Genomic DNA, 21,432 nt, shown 5'->3' with positions numbered 1-21,432 from the left:
ATAGCTTGGAGGTAGAAGCTATCTCAAACCCTGTTGCTCAGAGACTTGATGCTCTGGTCCCTCCTGCCAGATGGAGGCAGAAAAAACAGTTTGTGTCCATGGTGGCTGGGGTCCCTGATTATTTTGTGGGCCTTCTTCAGGCAACTCCAGGAATAAATGTCCTGTATGGTGGGCAAATCGGTCTGGTGGCGGCCTCACCTGGCGTTGACTGTGGTGTTTTTGATGTCATTGTGAGGAGTGTGGGAAGGTGTGTCGAGGGTGTCTGGCTGGGAGAGCAGGCACTGGATCAGCTGGGAGAGTTTGATCTGCTTCATCCGGTTGCCACAGGGACCACGGCCCCTGTCTGGAGCTGCAGCCGAGGAGGAAACACCGAGGGTGGTCTGACAGGGCACAGAAGCGGGGCAGGCTAGGCTAACTGCTAGCCCAAGCAGACCGGCGGTTCCGAAAGTCATCCTGGCTGGCGTTCGTTCCCTTGTACAGTGTTTTTTGTTTAGTTTGGATATACAGTGCTGCTTGAAAGTTTGTGAACCCTCCAGATATGGTCACTGTTTTTGTAAAAAACATTAAAATAAGCTTATTACACATACATCCAAATCCTAATTTGTAAAGCACACCTTCCAAATAATGGACACACACACAAAAAGAGATATATTTTCATTATTTAATTCAACAAAGGTGGTTTATTTCACAAAAACTGAAAATTTAACATGTGCAAAAGTATGTGAACCCTTGTATTAGTAGCTTGTGGCTCCTCCTTTTGAGGCCATTACTTCAACCAAACGTCTTCTGTAACCACTAACCAGTCTCTCGCATCTGCTTATGGGGATTTTTGCCCACTCCTCCTTGCAGAACTCAGCCAGTTGAGAGAGGTTGGAGGGACATCTGGTATATGTACCAACTTCTTCAGGTCTCGCCACAACATTCAAATTGGATTAAGGTCCGGACTTTGACTGGGGCTATCCAGACTATGAATCCTCTTTCTCTGAAGCCATTCCTTTGTAGTTTTGCTGGAATGCTTTGGGTCATTGTCTTGTTGCATAATAAATTTTTTATTCCCAGCTTCAACTCCCTGACTGATGGCAGGAGATTCTGGTCATGAATTTGTTGATATGCCGGAGAATTCATGGTTCCTTGGATAATATGGAGTCGTCGAGGTCCAGAAGCAGAAAAGCAGCCCCAGAACTTCACATTTCCACCACCATGATTCACTGTTGGGAGGAGGTTCTTTTCTTCATATGCAGTGTTGGCTTTTCCCCAAACTTGTTAGTTTTGATTATGACCGAATAATTCTATTTTGGACTTGTCTGTCCAGAGAATGGACTTCCAGAAGGCCTCTGGTTTGTCCAAGTGCTCCCTGGCAAAGTTGAAACGGCAGCTTTGTTCTTTTTTGAGAGCAGAGGCTTCCTTCTAGCAACCCTCCCATGAATGTCATGGCGATTCAATTTTCGTCTGATTGTAGACGCATGCACATTTGTCCCAGATGCTACCAGAGAGGTCTGCAACTCTCTAGAGGTGATGTTTGGGTTGGCCTTTACCCGATTTATTATTTTTCTGGTGCTTCTGGGTGATAGTTTTGATGGGTGTCCACTTCTAGGCAGAGTTGCTGTCATGTTGAAGGCCCTCCATTTGTAAATTATTTGTCTTACAGTGGATGGATGGAGCTGGAATCTTTTGGAGATGGTCTTATAACCCTCCCCAGACTGATGGGCTGTCACTACCCTCTTCTTCATGTCCTCGGATATCTCCTTTGCTCTCGGCATTGTTGATTTGTATGGGACCACAGTGGTTTGGTGGGTTTCCTCTCTCTTTTAATTAGTGCAGGCCAAACCCTTTCCCAAAGATATCTCATTTCATTGGTCTGCTTAAATGATTAATTAAGCACCCAAATGTGTTTCACCACAGTCTGTTACCTGCTTGACTTAACCAATGCAGCTGAGGGTTCACTTACTTTTGCACATACACTAATTCCATGTTTCATGTAGTTTTGGGGCTACTTAAACAAGTCCCACTAAACGAGTACATGCAATTGATAAACATATATCTGACATTTCATACATAAAAACCGGTGATGATAAAATAAGAAAATCATGGTAAAACAACAGAAACATCTAAACTGCTCAAGGGGTTCACATACTTTCAAGCAGCACTGTATGTGCTAGTTTGACTATGTGTGTTCTTGTAGTTCTTGAAGTTTTTGGATGTGTTTTTGTCTTCATGTTGCACTGCTGTGGGCTGGGGGAAATGGCATTTCGTTTTATTTCATGTATGCAAGTGCATGAGGTGAAATGACAAAGTGTTCTTGATTCCTGTGATGTAATCTGCCATTTTCACCGCCCTTTGCAGAGCTTTGTGAACGAGGGCAGAACAGCTGTCATGTTAGGCAGTGATGCAGCCAGTCATGACGCTCAATGGTGCATTGATAAAAGTTAGTGATAGTCGGTGGGGCCATGCCCAGTTTGCTGAGCCGTAGAAAGAATGCTCGTTGGTGTGTGTGGTCTTGATCACAGTGTCCATATGACATACCAAGACAAGTCCCACGGTGATGTGTACATCGAGGAAGTAGAAGCTGCTGACCATTTCTATTGGTGAGCCGTTGGTGTGGACAGGAGCGTACACACCCTCCTGTTGTCTCCTGAAGTCCACAGTCATTTCTTTGGTTTTGCTGATGTTGAGGGAGAGGTTGTTGTCCTCACCACCTTGCCAGGGCTTTCACCTCCTCTCTGTAGGCTGTCTCGTCACTGTCTATGATGGGGACAGTGGTATCCCTCAGCAAACTTGATGATGGAATTTGAGCTGTGGTGGGGCACACAGTCGTGGGATAACAACAAGTGCAGGAGCAGATTTAGCATAGATCCGTGTGAGGCATCGGTGTTCAGGATCAGTGACGACGAGGTGATGCTGCCCATCCTCAACACCTGGGGTTTGCCTGTCATGAAGTTCGGTATCCAGTTGCAGAGGTAAGTGTTGAATGCCAGGTTCCTGAGCTTAGTGACAAGCTCTGAGGGCATGATGGTGGTTGAATGCTGAGCTGTAGTCAATGAACAGTATTCTCACATCCGTGTTCCTCTTGTCCAGATGGGAAAGGGCGGTGTGCAGTGTGGTGGCGATGGCATCATTGGTGGATTGGTGTGGTCCGTAGGCAAAGTGCAGTGGGTCCAGCGCATCGGGTAGTGATGAGTTGATGAGGGTCTTGATTAGCCACTCAAAGCACTTCATGGTGACTGATGTGAGTGCAATGGGGCAATAGTCGTTGAGGCACGTTACTGTAGCTTTTTTTGGGGACTGGGACAATGGTGGCCTTTTCGAAGCATGTAGGGAAGACAGACTGGGCCATAGAAATTTTGAATGTGTCCACGAACATGTCGGCCAGCTGGTCAGCACAGGCTTTGAGAATTCGCCCAAGAATAGCATCTGAGCCAGGTGCTTTGTGGGAGTTAACCTTCTTGAATGTTTTCCACACCTCAGCCACAGTTAAGTGATAGTGCAGTGTTCTCCGGTGCTGCAGGTGTCTCTGCAGTAGGCTTGATGTTCGTGGTTTCAAAGCGAGCATAGAAGGTGTTAAGCTTATCTGTTTGTGAGGCTGACCACTGTGGGGTACAGCTGGGTTTGCCCTAGTAGTCTGCGACTGTCTCTAGTCCTCTCCACATGCGTCTCAGGTTGGAGCCCTGACAGTAGGAGTCTACTTTGTCTCTGTACCCCCTCTTGGCCTCCGTGATGGCCTGCCTGAGGTTGTATCTGGACTTTCTGTAAGCACCCATGTCCCCTGAGTTGAAAATGGTGGTCCGTGATCTCAGCTTAGCCCGGATATTGCCATTCATCCAAGGTTTCCAATTGATGTCTGTACAGCAATCCTGGGCACAACATCATCTATACATTTGTTTATGAATCCAGGTCAGTATAAGGGTCAATGTCGCTGTTAAATCTACTACTACTATTTTGGCTGCTCCTGTTAGGGGTCGCCACAGCAGATCATCTGTTTCCATCTCTTCCTGTCCTATGCCACGGCAGTCACCTTCCTCTTTTCCTCTTCCCTGGCAGCTCCATATTCAGCAGTCTTCTCCCAATATACCCAGCATCTCTCCTCCACATGTCCAAACCATCAAGGGAAAGGTCAGGGAAAGGCCTTGTATCCATCCCAGAAGGGAGTGTAAACATGGTCCAGGGTGTTCGCACCTCACATCAGGCAATGGATGCTCTGATGGTATTTAAGCAGTACTTTCCTCAGATTGGCATTGTTGATCACTCATGATGAAAGCTGCCTCTAGGTCAGAGATTTCAAGTCTGTTGATCGCTCCATACAGCTCATGAGGAGCATATGTGGTGTCCCCTTGAGGTGGAATGTATGGGAGCGTGTCTGTTCCCTCTGCCCTATGTTCCTTTTTTTCTACAGTGCACAGCTCAGAAGTTACAGACCAAAACATAGCATCAACTTCTGGCATTGTTATAACTTTTTATGTTCAAACAGTGACTGACATTTCCAGTCTAACAGTCAGGTTTTGTTGCTGTATGTAGCTCATATGGTTTCTGAGCTGGATACTTTTTGCTGATAAGATGGAGAAGAAGAATCCTAACAATTACAAAGAGGTCCTAATAACTGTGCCCATGATTTACCATCATCTATGACCTCTCCGTTGTGTTGGACAGGCAGTTTTATTGATATACGACCTATGGTAACTATAGGCTGCTCATTCCTCCAAGTGAAACCAGGAAGTAGATCAGCCATGTGATGGGCTATTGATTACTGGATATTTCAGGTAATAACTTTTAGTTTTTACTTTTGTTTTCACTTCTAAATACATGGTTTTGATAAGTGGGTTGAAGATACCTCACGTTCATGTCCCATTTACCCATAACACAATGTTGTGAAGCTCTGTCCAGCAGTGGTCCCATGTCTCCACAATGAAGCAGGTAAGTAAAATGATTTCATATACATGATGGCAAAAACTACAAAAATAAGACCAAAGTTATGGAAAAAATGGCACTGCCCCTTCAGACGAGTGTTGGTGAAACGGTTACCTTGCCATAGTTCAGTCACTGAGGTTGTGACAAACTGCATGGAGAATTGAATAAGACTCTCCTTGGAACGGTCCCCAAAATACTTCTCTGGTTTCTGTGGTGACATCACAAAGTAAGCCTACTATTTGACATTTCAGACGTATCTACACAAAGGCTGGACTAACACCACGCCGGTCTGTTCAGATCAAAGGCGTGCTAAGGTAGCAAAGCAGTTACACTGTTATAGATCGGTTATTAATATGTAAGTTAGATAGTAATATAAACCTGTCCATTCTTATAATGCGCAGATGTTTATACTAGTAAGTTAGCTGGTAATACTAACCTGATCAGTCCTATAGATATACAGACTTGGATAACTGGTGATTCCTTTACTTCTGCAGAGGCGGCTGTTATCTCCACAGTTTACGGCTCCAATCCGGATCACTCCATCCATTTCCTTAGCAAACTCCCTCCACTGGCACACAGATGGACAGAAAGACAGGCACACAGATAGACACATGGAGAGGCAAGCAGACATGCACACACATATAGAAAGTCACAAGGTAGACAGACAAGAAGACAGTCAGTTTCACAGGCACACAAAAAGGCAGAGAGTCAATCAGGCAGACCAACATATAGACCAGCAGGCAGGGAGACAGACCAACAGAAAGACCAGCAGGCAGTGGGACAGAACAACAGATAGACCAGCAAGCAGTGGGATAGACCAACAGATAGACCAGCAGGCAGGGAGACAGACAAACACATAGACCAGCAGGCAGGGGAATAGACCAAGAAACAGACCAGCAGGCAGGGAGACAGACCAACAGATAGACCAGCAGGCAGGGAGACAGACCAACAAATAGGCCAGCAGGCAGGGAAACAGACCAACAAATAGACCAGCAGGCAGGGAGACAGACCAACAGATAGACCAGCAGGCAGGGAGACAGACCAACAAATAGGCCAGCAGGCAGGGAAACAGACCAACAAATAGACCAGCAGGCAGGGAGACAGACCAACAGATAGACCAGCAGGCAGGGAGACAGACCAACAGATAAACCAGCAGGCAAGGAGACAGACAGAGAAATAGTCCAGACAGGCAAATGACAGGCACATCCAGTTGCATTATTGTTTATTTGTATTATTGTTTGTGTTTGTTTATACCTATCTCTGTGGTAGAGAGAAAAAAGCATGCTTTACCATAGGGGCTAGCTGGTGACAGTGAGAACATCGTGGGAAATAAAAGTTGATGAACCAGATTTCTCCAGAGTTCACTGCTGTGTCTGCAAAATAGACACATTAAATATGAGTGTGTTTTGGGGGAACCCAGGGGTGATGAGGGATGACAGAAGTGCTTAGTTAATATATGTTAGTAAATGGACCTGCATTTATAGTGTTTTTTTCCAAAGCGTTTTGCAATTAATGCCTCATATATTTCATTCAAGACAACCATTCAGGATAACAACCATTCAAGACAACAACCATTCGAGATCGAGATAACCAAGCGAGATAAAAACCACTACAGATAACAACCATTCAAGATAACAACCATTCAAGACAACCATTCAACATAACAAGCATCCAACATAACAAGCATCCAACATAACAACCATTCAAGATAACAAACATTCGAGATAACCATTCATTCAAGGTAACAACCATTCGAGATAACAACCATTCAAGATAACCATTCAAGACAACAACCATTCAAGATAACAACCATTAGAGATAACCATTCATTCAAGATAACTTTAGAGATAACAACCATTCAAGATAACAACCATTAGAGATAAGAACCATTCAAGATAACAACCATTAGACACAACAACCATTCAAGAAAACAACCATTAGAATTAACAACCATTCATGATATAAACCATTCAAGAACACAAGCATTCAAGATACCAACCATTAGAGATAACAGCCATTCAACATAACAACCATGTGAGATAACGACAATTCAAGATAACAACCATTAGAGATAAAAACGATTCAAGACATCAACCATTCAAAATAACAACCATTACAGATAACTACGATTCAAGACAACAACCATTTAAGACAAAAACCATTAACAACCATTCAAAACAACAACAATTCAAGATCACAACCATTGCAGACAACCATTCAAGACAACTACCATTCAAGATAACAACCATTCGAGATAACAACCATTAGCGATAACAACCATTAGAGATAACAACCATGCAAGATAACAGCCATTCAAGATAACAACCATTCGAGACAACAACCATTAGAGATAACAACCATTCAAGACAACAACCATTCAAGATAACAACCATTTGAGATAACAACCATTCATTCAAGGTAACAACCATTAGAGATAGCAACCATTCAAGAGTACCATTAGAGAAAACAACCATTCAAGATAACGATCATTCAATCAAGATAATGACCATTAGATATAACAACCATTTAAGATAACAACAATTCAAGACAACAACCATTCAAGATAACAACCATTAGAGATAACACCAATTCAAGACAAAACAATTCAAGATAACAACCATTCAAGATAACAACCATTCAAGACAACAACAATTCAAGATAACAACCATTAGAGATAACAACCATTCATTCAAGGTAACAACCATTCGAGATAACAACCATTCAAGATAACCATTCAAGACAACAGCCACTTAAGACAACCATTCAAGATAACAACCATTAGAGATAACAACCATTCAAGATAACCATTAGAGATGGCCATTCATGCAAGATACCATTAGAGATAACAACCATTAGAGATAACAACCATTTAAGATAACAACCATTAGCGATAACAGCCATGCGAGATAACAACCATTAGAACAACAACCATTTATTCAAGATAACAACCATTAGAGATAACAACCATTCAAATTAACAGCCATGCGAGATAACGACTATTCAAGATAACAGCCATTAGAGATAAAAACGATTCAAGACATCAACCATTCAAGATAACAACCATTCAAGATAAAAAACAACAACAATTCAAGAAAACTACCATTCAACATAACAACCATTATAGATAACAATCATTCAAGATAACAACCATTAAAGACAACGACCATGCGAGATAACAACCATTCAAGATAACAACCATTAGCAATAACAACCATTAAAGATAACGACCATGCGAGATAACAACCATTCTGTCACGTATCGGGAAGGAACCCAAAAGCAGACGGGACAACCAGGTAAGGGAAGAATCCAGTCTTTACTGAAGTGACCGATCTCGGGGGTAGAGCAGGAGGTGGCTCTGTGGCAGGTAGGCAGGCAGGCAGAAGTCCATGAATGGCGACGTTCCAGCGAAGACTGGTCCATAGTGGAGGCCTTTTAAGGGTGAGGGCAATTGCTGGGGTGAAGGGGGGGTCATCAGGTGTCAGCTGGTGTAGCAGGTGTCAGCTGGCGTAGCAGGTGTCAAGGGCGATCGCTTTGATGTCAAGGGCGAGAGGCTGTGACAGTACCCCCCCTCCGAGGGGCGCCACCGGGCGACCTACCAGGCCCGTCAGGGTGCGTCCTGTGGAAGTCCCGGATGAGGTTCGCGTCCAGGACAAGGCGACGAGGGACCAAACACCTCTCCTCCGGGCCATATCCCTCCCAGTCCACGAGATACTGCAGGCCACGACAGCAGCGACGAGAGTCCAGGAGACGACGAACGGTGTAAGCCGGATGATCGTTGATCATACGAGGAGGTGGGGGCGGGGGAGCCGGAGGAACTAGAGGGCTGGTAGAGACTGGTTTGACGCAGGACACATGGAAGAGAAGGAAGGGTGAACCCGGAGAGTGCGGGGCAGCTTCAGACGGACCACAGAGGGGTTAATGACTTTGACAATGGGAAAGGGACCAATATACCTTGGGGACAGTTTTTTAGCGTCTGATCTCAAGGGTAGATCCTTGGTAGAGAGCCATACCTGGTCACCGGGGGAGTAGTCCGGAGCAGGGGTGCGATGACGATCCGCCAAGCGCTGGTAACGGCCGGAGGCCCTAAGCTGTGCAGCACGGGCTCGCCGCCAGGTCCGACGGCACCGACAGACATGGGCCTGGACAGACGGAACCGGAATGTCTACCTCTTGAGAAGGAAAAAGGGGGGGCTGATAGCCGTAAACGCATTGAAAAGGGGACAACCCAGTAGCAGACAATGGCAAGGTGTTATGGGCATATTCTACCCAGGGAAGTTGTGAGGACCAAGAGGATGGGTTGGCAGACACCAGACAGCGGAGGACAGTCTCCAATGCATGGTTGGCCCTCTCGGCCTGGCCGTTGGTCTGAGGATGGAACCCCGATGACAGGCTGACGGTGGCACCGATGGCAGAGCAGAAAGCCTTCCAGACAGCAGAAGTGAACTGGGGGCCACGGTCAGACACTATATCACGGGGAAGACCGTGGACCCGGAAAACCTCCCTGACCAGCAGATCCGCAGTCTCTCGGGCCGAAGGCAGTTTAGACAAGGGCAAAAAGTGAGCAAATTTACTGAAACGATCAACGACAGTCAGTACAATGGTGTTACCATCGGAGGCGGGCAGACCAGAGACGAAATCCAAGGACAGATGCGGCCAGGGACGGTGTGGAACAGGCAGGGGGTGCAGTAGACCGGCACTGGCCCGAGTGGAGGGCTTATTCTGGGCACAAACAGGACAGGCAGAAACAAAAGACCCAGTATCCTCCGTCATGGAAGGCCACCAGAACCGCCTGCGGAGGAAGGCTAGGGTACGGGTTACTCCAGGATGGCAGGAAAGTTTGGAAGAGTGAGCCCACTGCAACACGCTAGATCTAACAGCGTCTGGAACAAACAAGCGCCTGGGGGGACCGTTACCTGGGTCAGGCTGAGTCTGTTGTGCTGCCATGACCTCCCTTTCAATGTTCCAGGTGACAGCCGCAGCCGCAACCACACAGGTAGAGGGAACGATGGTGTCAGGTTGGAGTTTGGGCTCAGACTCCTCCCCATGCACACGAGACAGAGCATCAGGCTTGGCATTCCTGGAGCCAGGTCCGTACGTCAAAGAAAAATTAAAACGACCAAAAAAGAGCGCCCACCTGGCTTGGCGCGCGGTGAGTCACTTTGCTGACTGGATGTATTCCAGGTTCTTATGGTCAGTCCACACTATGAAAGGAAGCTCAGACCCCTCCAGAAAATGTCGCCATTCCTCCAGTGCCAATTTCACCGCCAGGAGCTCACGATTCCCCACATCATAGTTCCTTTCAGCTGGGGAGAGACGGTGAGACAGGAAGGCACAGGGGTGTGTCTTGCCATCCTCACTGGAACGCTGAGAAAGGACCGCCCCCACCCCAATCTCAGAGGCGTCCACTTCTACAACGAACTGCTTGGTTGGGTCTGGCTGGATGAGGATAAGAGCTGTGGTGAAGCGGTGCTTGAGGGCTTGGAAAGCTGCCTCTGCGACAGGGGTCCACAGGAACAGTCTGGAGGTGGAGTTAAGAGCGGTTAGTGGGGCCACAACGCGGCTGTAGTTGCGGATGAACCGTCTGTAGAAGTTGGCAAACCCGAGCAACCTCTGAAGCTGCTTGCGGCTGGTCGGGCTTGGCCACTCAAGAACCGCTCTGACCTTGGCGGAGTCCATTCTCACCTGCCCATCGGCCACAATGTAGCCCAGGAAGGTGACTGAAGGGGCATGGAATTCGCACTTCTCTGCTTTTACGAAAAGGCGGTTCTCCAGAAGCCGTTGAAGGACTTGGCGGATGTGCATGACATGCTCTGACAGGTCTCTGGAAAAAAATCAGGATATCATCCAGGTAAACAAAAACGAAATGATCCAACATGTCATGTAGGACGTCATTGACCAGACTCTGGAAGACAGCTGGGGCATTAGTGAGACCAAACGGCATCACCAGATATTCAAAATGCCCCAGGGGGGTGTTGAAGGCAGTCTTCCATTCATCTCCGTCTCGAACCCGGACCAGGTGGTAAGCATTGCGGAGGTCTAGTTTAGTAAACACTGTGGCTCCCTGGAGAGAATCAAAAGCGGAAGTCATGAGGGGCAGAGGGTACTTATTCTTGACTGTGATGTTATTGAGGCCTCTATAGTCAATACACGGCCGGAGGGTCTTGTCCTTCTTGGCCACAAAAAAGAACCCCGCACCAAGGGGTGATGATGACGGGCGAATAAGCCCAGCAGCCAAGGAGTCCTTGATGTACCTCTCCATGGACTCCCGCTCAGGCTTGGAGAGGCTATATAGGCGGCTGCTGGGGAGGGGAGCGCCCAGCAGCAGGTCAATAGCGCAATCATAGGGGCGATGAGGAGGCAGGGAGAGAGCTTGCTGCTTGTTGAACACGGCTTGGAGGTCATGGTACTCTGGAGGCACCAGTGACAGGTCAGAGGTCTCAGAGCTTGACACCTGACAGGGGACAGACTGAGGCAGAGCAGACTGGAGGCATATGGCATGACAGACGGGACTCCAACTTGAAATTCTGGCCGATGACCAATCAATATGGGGACTATACTTAACCAGCCAGGGATGACCAAGTATAATGAGAACAAATGGAGAATTGATAACGAAAAAACTTAACTCCTCTTGATGGTTTCCCGACAACAGGAGGCGCACAGGCTCAGTCTTAGAGGTCATCCGGGCCAGGAGACGTCCATCCAGGGCATTAGCTTCAAGAGGCTGGTCCATACTCACAGTGGCAAGACCTAGCTGCTTCACAACACTTGCATCCAAAAAGCTTTCATCAGCTCCAGAGTCAATTAAAGCCAAAAGTTTAGTGGACTGACCTTTAAAACTGATGGTAGCTTGCAACTGGGTACGTGGACGAGGAGACAGAGGGCAGACAGTTGGGCTCACGAGGATCCTCCTCCTACCTCGTGAGCCTGCTAGTTTGACGGAACGGTGAGGGCAGGAGGCGAGAAAGTGACCAGGCTGACCACAATACAAGCAGCTGTTCTCGGTGATGCGGTGTTGACGCTCCTCCGGGTTGAGCCGGAAGCGGCCGAGTTGCATGGGCTCCGGAGCTGGGGAAGAGTCACGCCTCAGGCTTTCTCGGAGGACGGCAACCTCAGTCGAGCGAGCTCGGCCCCCAGAGTTTGGAGGTGTGGCCCGTGGTAAGTTGTGACCAGGAAAGCGGCACGTCCTCTCTCGCCTCCGCTCCCAGAGACGGTTGTCCACACGAATGGCCAGGGTAACCAATTCCTCCAACCCTCCAGGCTCGGGGTAGGAAACCAATTCGTCCTTTATGGATTCGCTTAGCCCGTTGGAAAAGCTGGCCTGGAGGGACTCATTGTTCCATCCGCTCTCCGCTGATAGCGTACGGAACTCAACTGAGTAGTCAGCGATGCTGCGGGAACCCTGGCGGAGAGAGATCAGTCTTTTTGACGCATCCTTTCCCCGCATGGGATGATCAAAAACCTGGCGAAAAGCAGTGGTGAACTCAGCGTAGGATGAGGAAGTGGAGGCCCGCATCTCCCACACCGCTGTAGCCCAATCCAGGGCGCTTCCCCGGAGAAGACCCATGATGTAAGCGACTTTGGCTCCATCCGTGGAATATGACTGGGGCTGCTGGTTAAACACAATCTCACACTGCATCAAAAAAGGGCGACAAGTCCAAAATCTCCATCATACTTATCGGGCGGGGCAACCCATGGTTCCTTAGCCGAAGTTGATGGCGCTGGGGGTGGCGGAGCTGGAGGGGTGGATCCCGGGCTAGCGGAGGCACTAAGTTGGGTCTGGATTCCGGAGATCTTTGAGCTGAGCCCACGGAGGGCATCAGCCATCCCTTGTAGCACCTGGCTGTGCTGGCCGAGGACCGATTCCTGGTTGGCTACAGCCTGGCAGACCGTGGCCAGGTCTGTGGTGGAATGGTCTGCTGGGTCCATAGTGGCTGGAACGTACTGTCACGTATCGGGAAGGAACCCAAAAGCAGACAGGACAACCAGGTAAGGGAAGAATCCAGTCTTTATTGAAGTGACCGATCTCGGGGGTTGAGCAGGAGGTGGCTCTGTGGCAGGTAGGCAGGCAGGCAGAAGTCCATGAATGGCGACGTTCCAGCGAAGACTGGTCCATAGTGGAGGCCTTTTAAGGGTGAGGGCGATTGCTGGGGTGAAGGGGGGGTCAGCAGGTGTCAGCTGGTGTAGCAGGTGTCAGCTGGCGTAGCAGGTGTCAGCTGGTGTAGCAGGTGTCAGCTGGCGTAGCAGGTGTCAAGGGCGATCGCTTTGATGTCAAGGGCGAGAGGCTGTGACACATTCAAGATAACAACCATTCAAGATAAACAACTATTAGAGATAACAACCCCACAAGACAACAACCATTCAAGATAACAACCATTAGAGATAACAACAATTAATTCAAGCTAACAACCATTAGAGATAACAACCATTCAAGGTAACCATTCAAGACAACAACCCTTCAAGATAACAACCATTAGAGATAACAACCATTCAAGATAACAACCATGCAAGATTACCATTAGACATAACAATCCATTCAAGATAACAACCACTCAAGATAACAACCATTAGATATAACAACCATTCATGAAAATAACCATGCAAGATAACAACCATTAGAGATAACAGCCATTCAAGAAAAAAACCATTAGAGATAACAACCATTCAAGACAACAGCCATTTAAGACAACAACCATTCAAGATAACAATCATTCAAGATAGCAGCCATTAGAGATGACAACCATTCAAAACAACCATTTAAGATAACAACCATTAGAGATAACAACTATTCAAGACAACAACCATTAGAGATAACCATTCAAGATGCCAACCATTCAAGATAACAGCCATCCAAGACAACAACCATTCAAGACAACATGTCTGTGAGTGTTCTCATTCATCCATATCATAATTATCCAAAGGAATTGAATCAAGTGCAACTGGACTTGGTTATATATCCGTGAAGACGGTTCGTCTCTCATCCAAGAGGCTTCATCAGTTCGTACCTTTCTGACTAGACCAAGTTAGTCTGACTGGCTGGTGATGAAACGCAGATATTTAGCCCCTTTGGAGTCGTTATCAGAGCTAATGATGTCCATGGCTCTTTGTGTCCCGATGTTTAGCCATGCCCGTCGTTATCAGAGGTATTGATACGCGTGGCTCTTTTGTGTTCCGATGTTTAGCCACGCCCATCGTTATCAGAGCTATTGATGTCAATGGCTCTTTTGTATTCCGATGTTTAGCAACGACAGTCGTTATCAGAGCTATTGATGTCAATGGCTCTTTTGTGTTCCGATGTTTAGCAACGACAGTCGTTGGAGGTGTTAGTTTCGACTTCGTTAGTGCTCCATTCAGTGGTCATGAGTCGTTGGAGCCATTAGTGACTGACTGTTGTTCTTGGAGGCTAAGCTTTTGAGTCTCCTGGGCAGAGATGAAAGGACGGCATTGTAAGTGGGAGATAGGTGGTGTCGCAGACCTCCTCCTCTGTTGAGGGATGGTTTTTCATGTTTCGCATAGATGGCTTCCTTCACCCCTCTTTCAAACCATCTGTCTTCTCTGTCCAAAATGTGTACGTTGCTGTCCTCGAAGGAGTGTGTCTTCTCCTTTAGGTGTAGATAGACTGCTGAGTCTTGTCCTGAGGAGTTTGGCCTTCTGTGTTGGGCCATCCGTTTGTGTAGTGGGTGTTTGGTTTCTCCTATGTATAGGTCAGTGCAATCCTCATTGCATTGTACAGCATACACCAGATTGCTTTTCCAGGTGTGTGGTACACGGTCTTTGGGATGAACCAGTCTTTATCGGAGTGTGTTGCTGGGTTTGAAGTATGCCGGGATGCGGTGTTTGTTAAAAATTCTCCTGAGTTTCTCGGACACCCCAGAAACATACGGGATGACTATGTTATTACTTCTGTTCCTCTTCTCCTCATCGCTCGCCAGGTTGGTCTTTCTGGAACGTGTTGCAGTTTTCACAAAGGTCCAACTGGGGTAGCCGCAGGTTTTTAAAGCTCCCCTCAGGTGTTTGTGTTCTTTCCATTGGGCCTCAGTGCTGCTGGGCACATTGTCAGCTCTGTGTTGCAGAGTTCTGATGATGCTCAGTTTGTGTTCCAGAGGGTGGTGTGAGTCGAAAAGTAGATATTGGTCTGTGTGTGTAGGTTTCCTGTAAACCCCAATGTGGAGGCTCCTGTTTTCCCCAATGTGGACGTCACAGTCCAAGAAGGGCAAACTGTTGTTCTTTACATCTTTCCTTGTGAACTTAATGTTCTTGTCCACTGAGTTGATGTGTTTGGTAAACGCTTGCACCTCTTGTGTTTGGATTTTGACCCATGTGTCGTCCACATATCTGAACCAGTGGCTCGGAGGTGTTCCTCTGAAGGAGTTCAGGGCCCTGTGTTCTACCTCTTCCATATATAAGTTGGCCACAATGGGAGATATTGGTGAGCCCATTGCACAGCCATGTTTCTGTCTGTAAAACTGGCCCCTGAATTGGAAATATGTAGTGTTCAGGCAAAGGTCCAGTAGTTGGCAAATCTGGTTTGGGTTGAGGTGGGTCCTATTGTGGAGGGTGTTGTCACGTAGCAAACGTTTCCTCACAGTTTCCAAAGCCTCCATGGTTGGGATGCAAGTGAATAACAAGGTTACGTTGTAGGATACCATGGTTTCACTAGATTCCAGTTTTACGCCTTGGACCTTGTTCTTCACAAAGTCAATGGAGTTTTGGATATGGTGAGGCATTTCGCCCACTAAAGGGGTCAAGATGTTGGTTATAAGTTTGGCAATGTTGTACATGACCGAGTTTATGCTGCTGACGATGAGCCTGAGGGGGGCTCCATCTTTATGGATCTTAGGGAGTCCATATATGCATAGAATGTTATCTTGTGGGTAGAGACGGTGGTACTGTATCCGGTCAATGGTTCCTCCTTTCTGTAGTTTCTGTATGTATTCTATTATTCTCCTCTTGTAACCACTAGTTGGATCGCGTCTCAGGTATTAGCCTGCAAGCTATATAGGGATATCTTATCTGGATAGTTCATCTGAGCTTGCCCCTTTCATTTGTAGCTGGTATTTATATGCTTGGTGTCCGCAATTTGTCCACTTGGGATCAGATCGTCATTTTTCCACATGCAGGTGGTTGGCTTAAAGTCAACAACCATTTACAAAAGAACCATGTTGGGTACAGAGTCAGGATTTGCATCCACAGTCTTCTTGTAAATGAAGGAAAATTATCTGAATGTGTAATGTTGGTAGGGGCGACCCTAATGGGAGCCCAAAGTAGTAGCAGATTAACAGAATAATAGCATTTTTCTTGAGCCGCTACTCCAACTGGCAGCCAATATTGCTGGCCCCACCCTCTCCCTTAACAAAAACAATGACTGGTCCACCCTGCTCTTGGCATGGGTAGCTGCATGCAAAACCCTAATGGACTGTTGTCAGTGTGACACCGTCCTGAGGAACAACTCTGAAGGGCTTGTTCAAACTGTGCTATTTGCTCACACAAGAACACTGGGGAAACAGGGCTTTGGATTTTTGCAGTACAGGTAAGAAAATGGTGACGTCAAAATCCCAAGATGCGACAAATCTTGTTTTCCATAATACAGCCCCCCCTTTGACAAATGTAAGAACAGTGATCATTGCTACTAGCGCCCTTTTTCAGTGTTTGCCCAATGTAAATACAACCCCACAACACATCCCTGATTTGAGATAAGTACAAGTTTATATCCCTACTAACTACTCAACAATCCCCCATTCCAGTTAAAAAAGTCAGATACCCAGTATGCTAGTAGAAATCTGCATCATTCCCTCCTTACCAAAGTCTCCTCTGTCCAGAGTAATGATCTCCAAATCATCGTCATAGATACCTAGAAAAACAAACACACACACGTGTTAAAACCAGCTCTTTAGGCATTTAAAAAGAACATGTATGGATGTTAAACCTTGTCTAAGCTGTGACAGGAACAGCACATGAATAATATCTGCAGTTGTTCCACATCGTTTCTGCATCTCTGGAGGCAGTGAAACAGTTTGTTGTGGCTGCTCACTGACGTATTGCTACATCAGTTACAACACTACAGGGTTTCCAGTACTTTCATGTACTCCAAACCCACCCTTCAAAACCTACATCCTCATTCTCTCAGCTAAACCGCTCTTTTTTGGGAGGGGGGGATTTCCCCCCTTTTATCTCCCCAATTGCACCTGGCCAATTACCTCACTCCTCTGAGCCGTCCCGGTCGCTGCTCCACCCCCTCTGCCGATCCGGGGAGGGCTGCAGACTACCACATGTCTCCTCCAATACATGTGGAGTCACCAGCCGCTTCTTTTCACCTGAAAGTGAGGAGTTTCACCAGGGGGCGTAACGCGTGGGAGGATCATGCTATTCCCCCCAGTTCCCCCTCCCCCCCCAAACACACGCCCTGACCAACCACAGGAGGCTCTAGTGCAGCAACCAGGACACATACCCACATCCGGCTTCCCACCCGCAGACATGGCCAATTGTGTCTGTAGGGATGCCCAACCAAGCCGGAGGTAACACAAGGATTCAAACCAGCGATCCACGTGTTGGTAGGCAACCAAATAGACCACTATGCTACTCAGACGCCAGTTAAACCCCGTTTCCAACGGTGGAAATGACATCCTACAACACTACTGCAGAGAATTTTATGGACGACGATACAGAGGTTTGTCCAGTGCATTCTGCTACATGGGAAAGACTGGGAGCAGGACAATGCAGATTATAGTACAAGACATAATACACACTGAGGATTTTACTGCTTCAGTCGATTACTTTACTCATCATTACTGATGGCACATACACAAAGCCATCAGTAAAAATTCCCTTTAATTGTTCATAAACCCAATTCATTAGAGCTGGAACATAAAAATGTTTTTTTTATATGAGCAACTGGGTCAAGACTTGTCAATAGTAGAGGTGAAAAAGGAACCTATCCTGCTGAACACCAATCTCTAAACTGGTAGCATGGTTAAGTAGTTAGTTTGATCTGCTGCAGCACCAACACTTCAAGAAAACCTGTCTTTTCAACTGGAGCAGACTCTGAGCTCACGCTGTACCAGACTGTTAAGGTGGAATAACAACATGGTCAGATGAGCTGTGTTGACAACGATACAATGTACCAGACTGTTAAGGTAGAATAACAACAGTCACGATGGTCACATGAGCTGGTGTTGACAACGATACAATGTACCAGACTGTTAAGGTAGAATAACAACAGTCACGATGGTCACATGAGCTCGTATTGACAACGATACAATGTACCAGACTGTTAAGGTAGAATAACAACAGTCATGATGGTCACATGAGCTCATGTTGACAACGACACAATGTACCAGACTGTTAAGGTAGAATAACAACAGTCATGATGGTCACATGAGCTGGTGTTGACAACGATACAATGTACCAGACTGTTAAGGTAGAATAACAACAGTCACGATGGTCACATGAGCTCGTATTGACAACGATACAATGTACCAGACTGTTAAGGTAGAATAACAACAGTCATGATGGTCACATGAGCTCGTGTTGACAACGACACAATGTACCAGACTGTTAAGGTAGAATAACAACAGTCACGATGGTCACATGAGCTCGTATTGACAACGATACAATGTACCAGACTGTTAAGGTAGAATAACAACAGTCATGATGGTCACATGAGCTCGTGTTGACAACGATACAATGTACCAGACTGTTAAGGTAGAATAACAACAGTCATGATGGTCACATGAGCTCGTGTTGACAACGATACAATGTACCAGACTGTTAAGGTAGAATAACAACATGGTCACGTGAGCTCGTGTTGACAACGACACAATGTACCAGACTGTTAAGGTAGAATAACAACAGTCATGATGGTCACATGAGCTGGTGTTGACAACGATACAATGTACCAGACTGTTAAGGTAGAATAACAACAGTCATGATGGTCACATGAGCTCGTGTTGACAACGATACAATGTACCAGACTGTTAAGGTAGAATAACAACAGTCATGATGGTCACATGAGCTCGTGTTGACAACGACACAATGTACCAGACTGTTAAGGTAGAATAACAACAGTCATGATGGTCACATGAGCTGGTGTTGACAACGATACAATGTACCAGACTGTTAAGGTAGAATAACAACAGTCACGATGGTCACATGAGCTCGTATTGACAACGATACAATGTACCAGACTGTTAAGGTAGAATAACAACAGTCATGAGGGTCACATGAGCTCGTGTTGACAACGATACAATGTACCAGACTGTTAAGGTAGAATAACAACATGGTCACGTGAGCTCGTGTTGACAACGACACAATGTACCAGACTGTTAAGGTAGAATAACAACAGTCATGATGGTCACATGAGCTTGTGTTGACAATGATACGATGTACCAGACTGTTAAGGTAGAATAACAACAGTCACGATGGTCACATGAGCTCGTGTTGACAACGATACAATGTACCAGACTGTTAAGGTAGAATAACAACATGGTCACGTGAGCTCGTGTTGACAACGACACAATGTACCAGACTGTTAAGGTAGAATAACAACAGTCATGATGGTCACATGAGCTGGTGTTGAACACGATACAATGTACCAGACTGTTAAGGTAGAATAACAACAGTCACGATGGTCACATGAGCTCGTATTGACAACGATACAATGTACCAGACTGTTAAGGTAGAATAACAACAGTCATGATGGTCACATGAGCTCGTGTTGACAACGACACAATGTACCAGACTGTTAAGGTAGAATAACAAGTCATGATGGTCACAAGAGCTCGTGTTGACAACGACACAATGTACCAGACTGTTAAGGTAGAATAACAACAGTCATGATGGTCACATGAGCTGGTGTTGACAACGATACAATGTACCAGACTGTTAAGGTAGAATAACAACAGTCACGATGGTCACATGAGCTCGTATTGACAACGATACAATGTACCAGACTGTTAAGGTAGAATAACAACAGTCATGATGTTCACATGAGCTCGTGTTGACAACGATACAATGTACCAGACTGTTAAGGTAGAATAACAAAATGGTCAAGTGAGCTCATGTTGACAACGACACAATGTACCAGACTGTTAAGGTAGAATAACAACAGTCATGATGGTCACATGAGCTTGTGTTGACAATGATACGATGTACCAGACTGTTAAGGTAGAATAACAACAGTCACGATGGTCACATGAGCTCGTGTTGACAACGATACAATGTACCAGACTGTTAAGATAAAATAAAAACATTCACCATGGTCACATGAGCTCATGTTGACAATGATACAATGCTGAAGGCATGAGAAGACTTGTACTTACAGATGACTGCTGCCTGATCAAGTGCAGTGTGTGGCGCTCATACAAGCACACTGATCCCTGTGGCCCTGATCCTGACATACCACGTTCCACCTCAAACCCACTAATCCACCTCCACTTGACTTTAGTGGACTTCAGCTGATAGATTTGTTTTCTTAAACAGCTAAACAATTTGGATAGGATAACTCACTTGCCATCCCCAGCAGCCCCAGCCCCCACCCCCATCCCAGTCCCGCACCCGCACCCAGTTACTAAGGTAAACTGGCGCTGTAGTTTCTATCTGAAAGTAAACTAACATGACATGAACCAACTTGAACATGATGGAAGACGCAGACTCAGAAATATCAAACTTCCGTTTTTCCTCTACTGATCAAAAATCCATTTTTCCTCTACTGATCAAATGTCCACTTTTCCTCTACTGATCAAATGTCCACTTTTCCTCTACTGATCAAACATCCACTTTTCCTCTACTGATCAAACGCCCACATTTCCTCAACTGATCAAATGTCCACTTTTCTTCTACTGATCAAACATCCACTTTTCCTCTACTGCTCAAACATCCACTTTTCCCCTACTTGTCAAACATCCACTTTTCCTCTACTTATCAAACATTCACTTTTCATCTACTGATCAAACATCCACTTTTCTTCGACTGATCAAACGCCCACTTCTACTCTACTGATCAAATGCCCACATTGCCTCTACTGATCAAATGTCCACTTTTCCTCTACTGATCAAATGCCCACATTTCCTCTACTGATCAAATGTCCACTTTTCCTCTACTGATCAAATGTCCACTTTTCCTCTACTGATCAAATGTCCACTTTTCCTCTACTGATCAAACATACACGTTTCCTCTACTTATCAAACATTCATTTTTCATCTACTGATCAAACATCCACTTTTCTTCTACTGATCAAACATCCACTTTTCTTCTACTGATCAAACATCCACTTTTCCTCTACTGCTCAAACATCCACTTTTCCCCTACTTGTCAAACATCCACTTTTCCTCTACTTATCAAACATTCACTTTTCATCTACTGATCAAACATCCACTTTTCTTCGACTGATCAAACACCCACTTTTCCTCTACTGATCAAATGCCCACATTTCCTCTACTGATCAAATGTCCACTTTTCCTCTACTTATCAAACGCCCACATTTCTTCTACTGATCAAATGTCCACTTTTCCTCTACTGATCAAACGTCCACTTCTCC

The 21,432-nt window shown here is 46.1% G+C and overlaps 1 protein-coding gene across 2 annotated transcripts in view; it reads right to left on the bottom strand.

The window, feature by feature from the left end:
• dnajc10 (DnaJ (Hsp40) homolog, subfamily C, member 10) overlaps positions 1-21,432 on the bottom strand; it is a 180,212-nt gene that overhangs the window by 140,206 nt on the left and 18,574 nt on the right. For both annotated transcript variants that reach the window (XM_056289401.1, XM_056289402.1), the window contains exons 4-7: positions 16,699-16,749; positions 6,193-6,275; positions 5,339-5,470; positions 5,017-5,110 (exon numbers count right to left, since the gene is read on the bottom strand). In XM_056289401.1, coding sequence (XP_056145376.1) covers positions 5,017-5,110; positions 5,339-5,470; positions 6,193-6,275; positions 16,699-16,749 — 360 coding nt within the window. The remainder of the gene's footprint in view (positions 1-5,016; positions 5,111-5,338; positions 5,471-6,192; positions 6,276-16,698; positions 16,750-21,432) is intronic.

This window comes from Lampris incognitus, chromosome 11, assembly GCF_029633865.1.
Source record: "Lampris incognitus isolate fLamInc1 chromosome 11, fLamInc1.hap2, whole genome shotgun sequence".
Lineage (NCBI taxonomy): Eukaryota > Metazoa > Chordata > Actinopteri > Lampriformes > Lampridae > Lampris > Lampris incognitus.
This window is presented reverse-complemented; position numbering and strand designations above follow the sequence as displayed.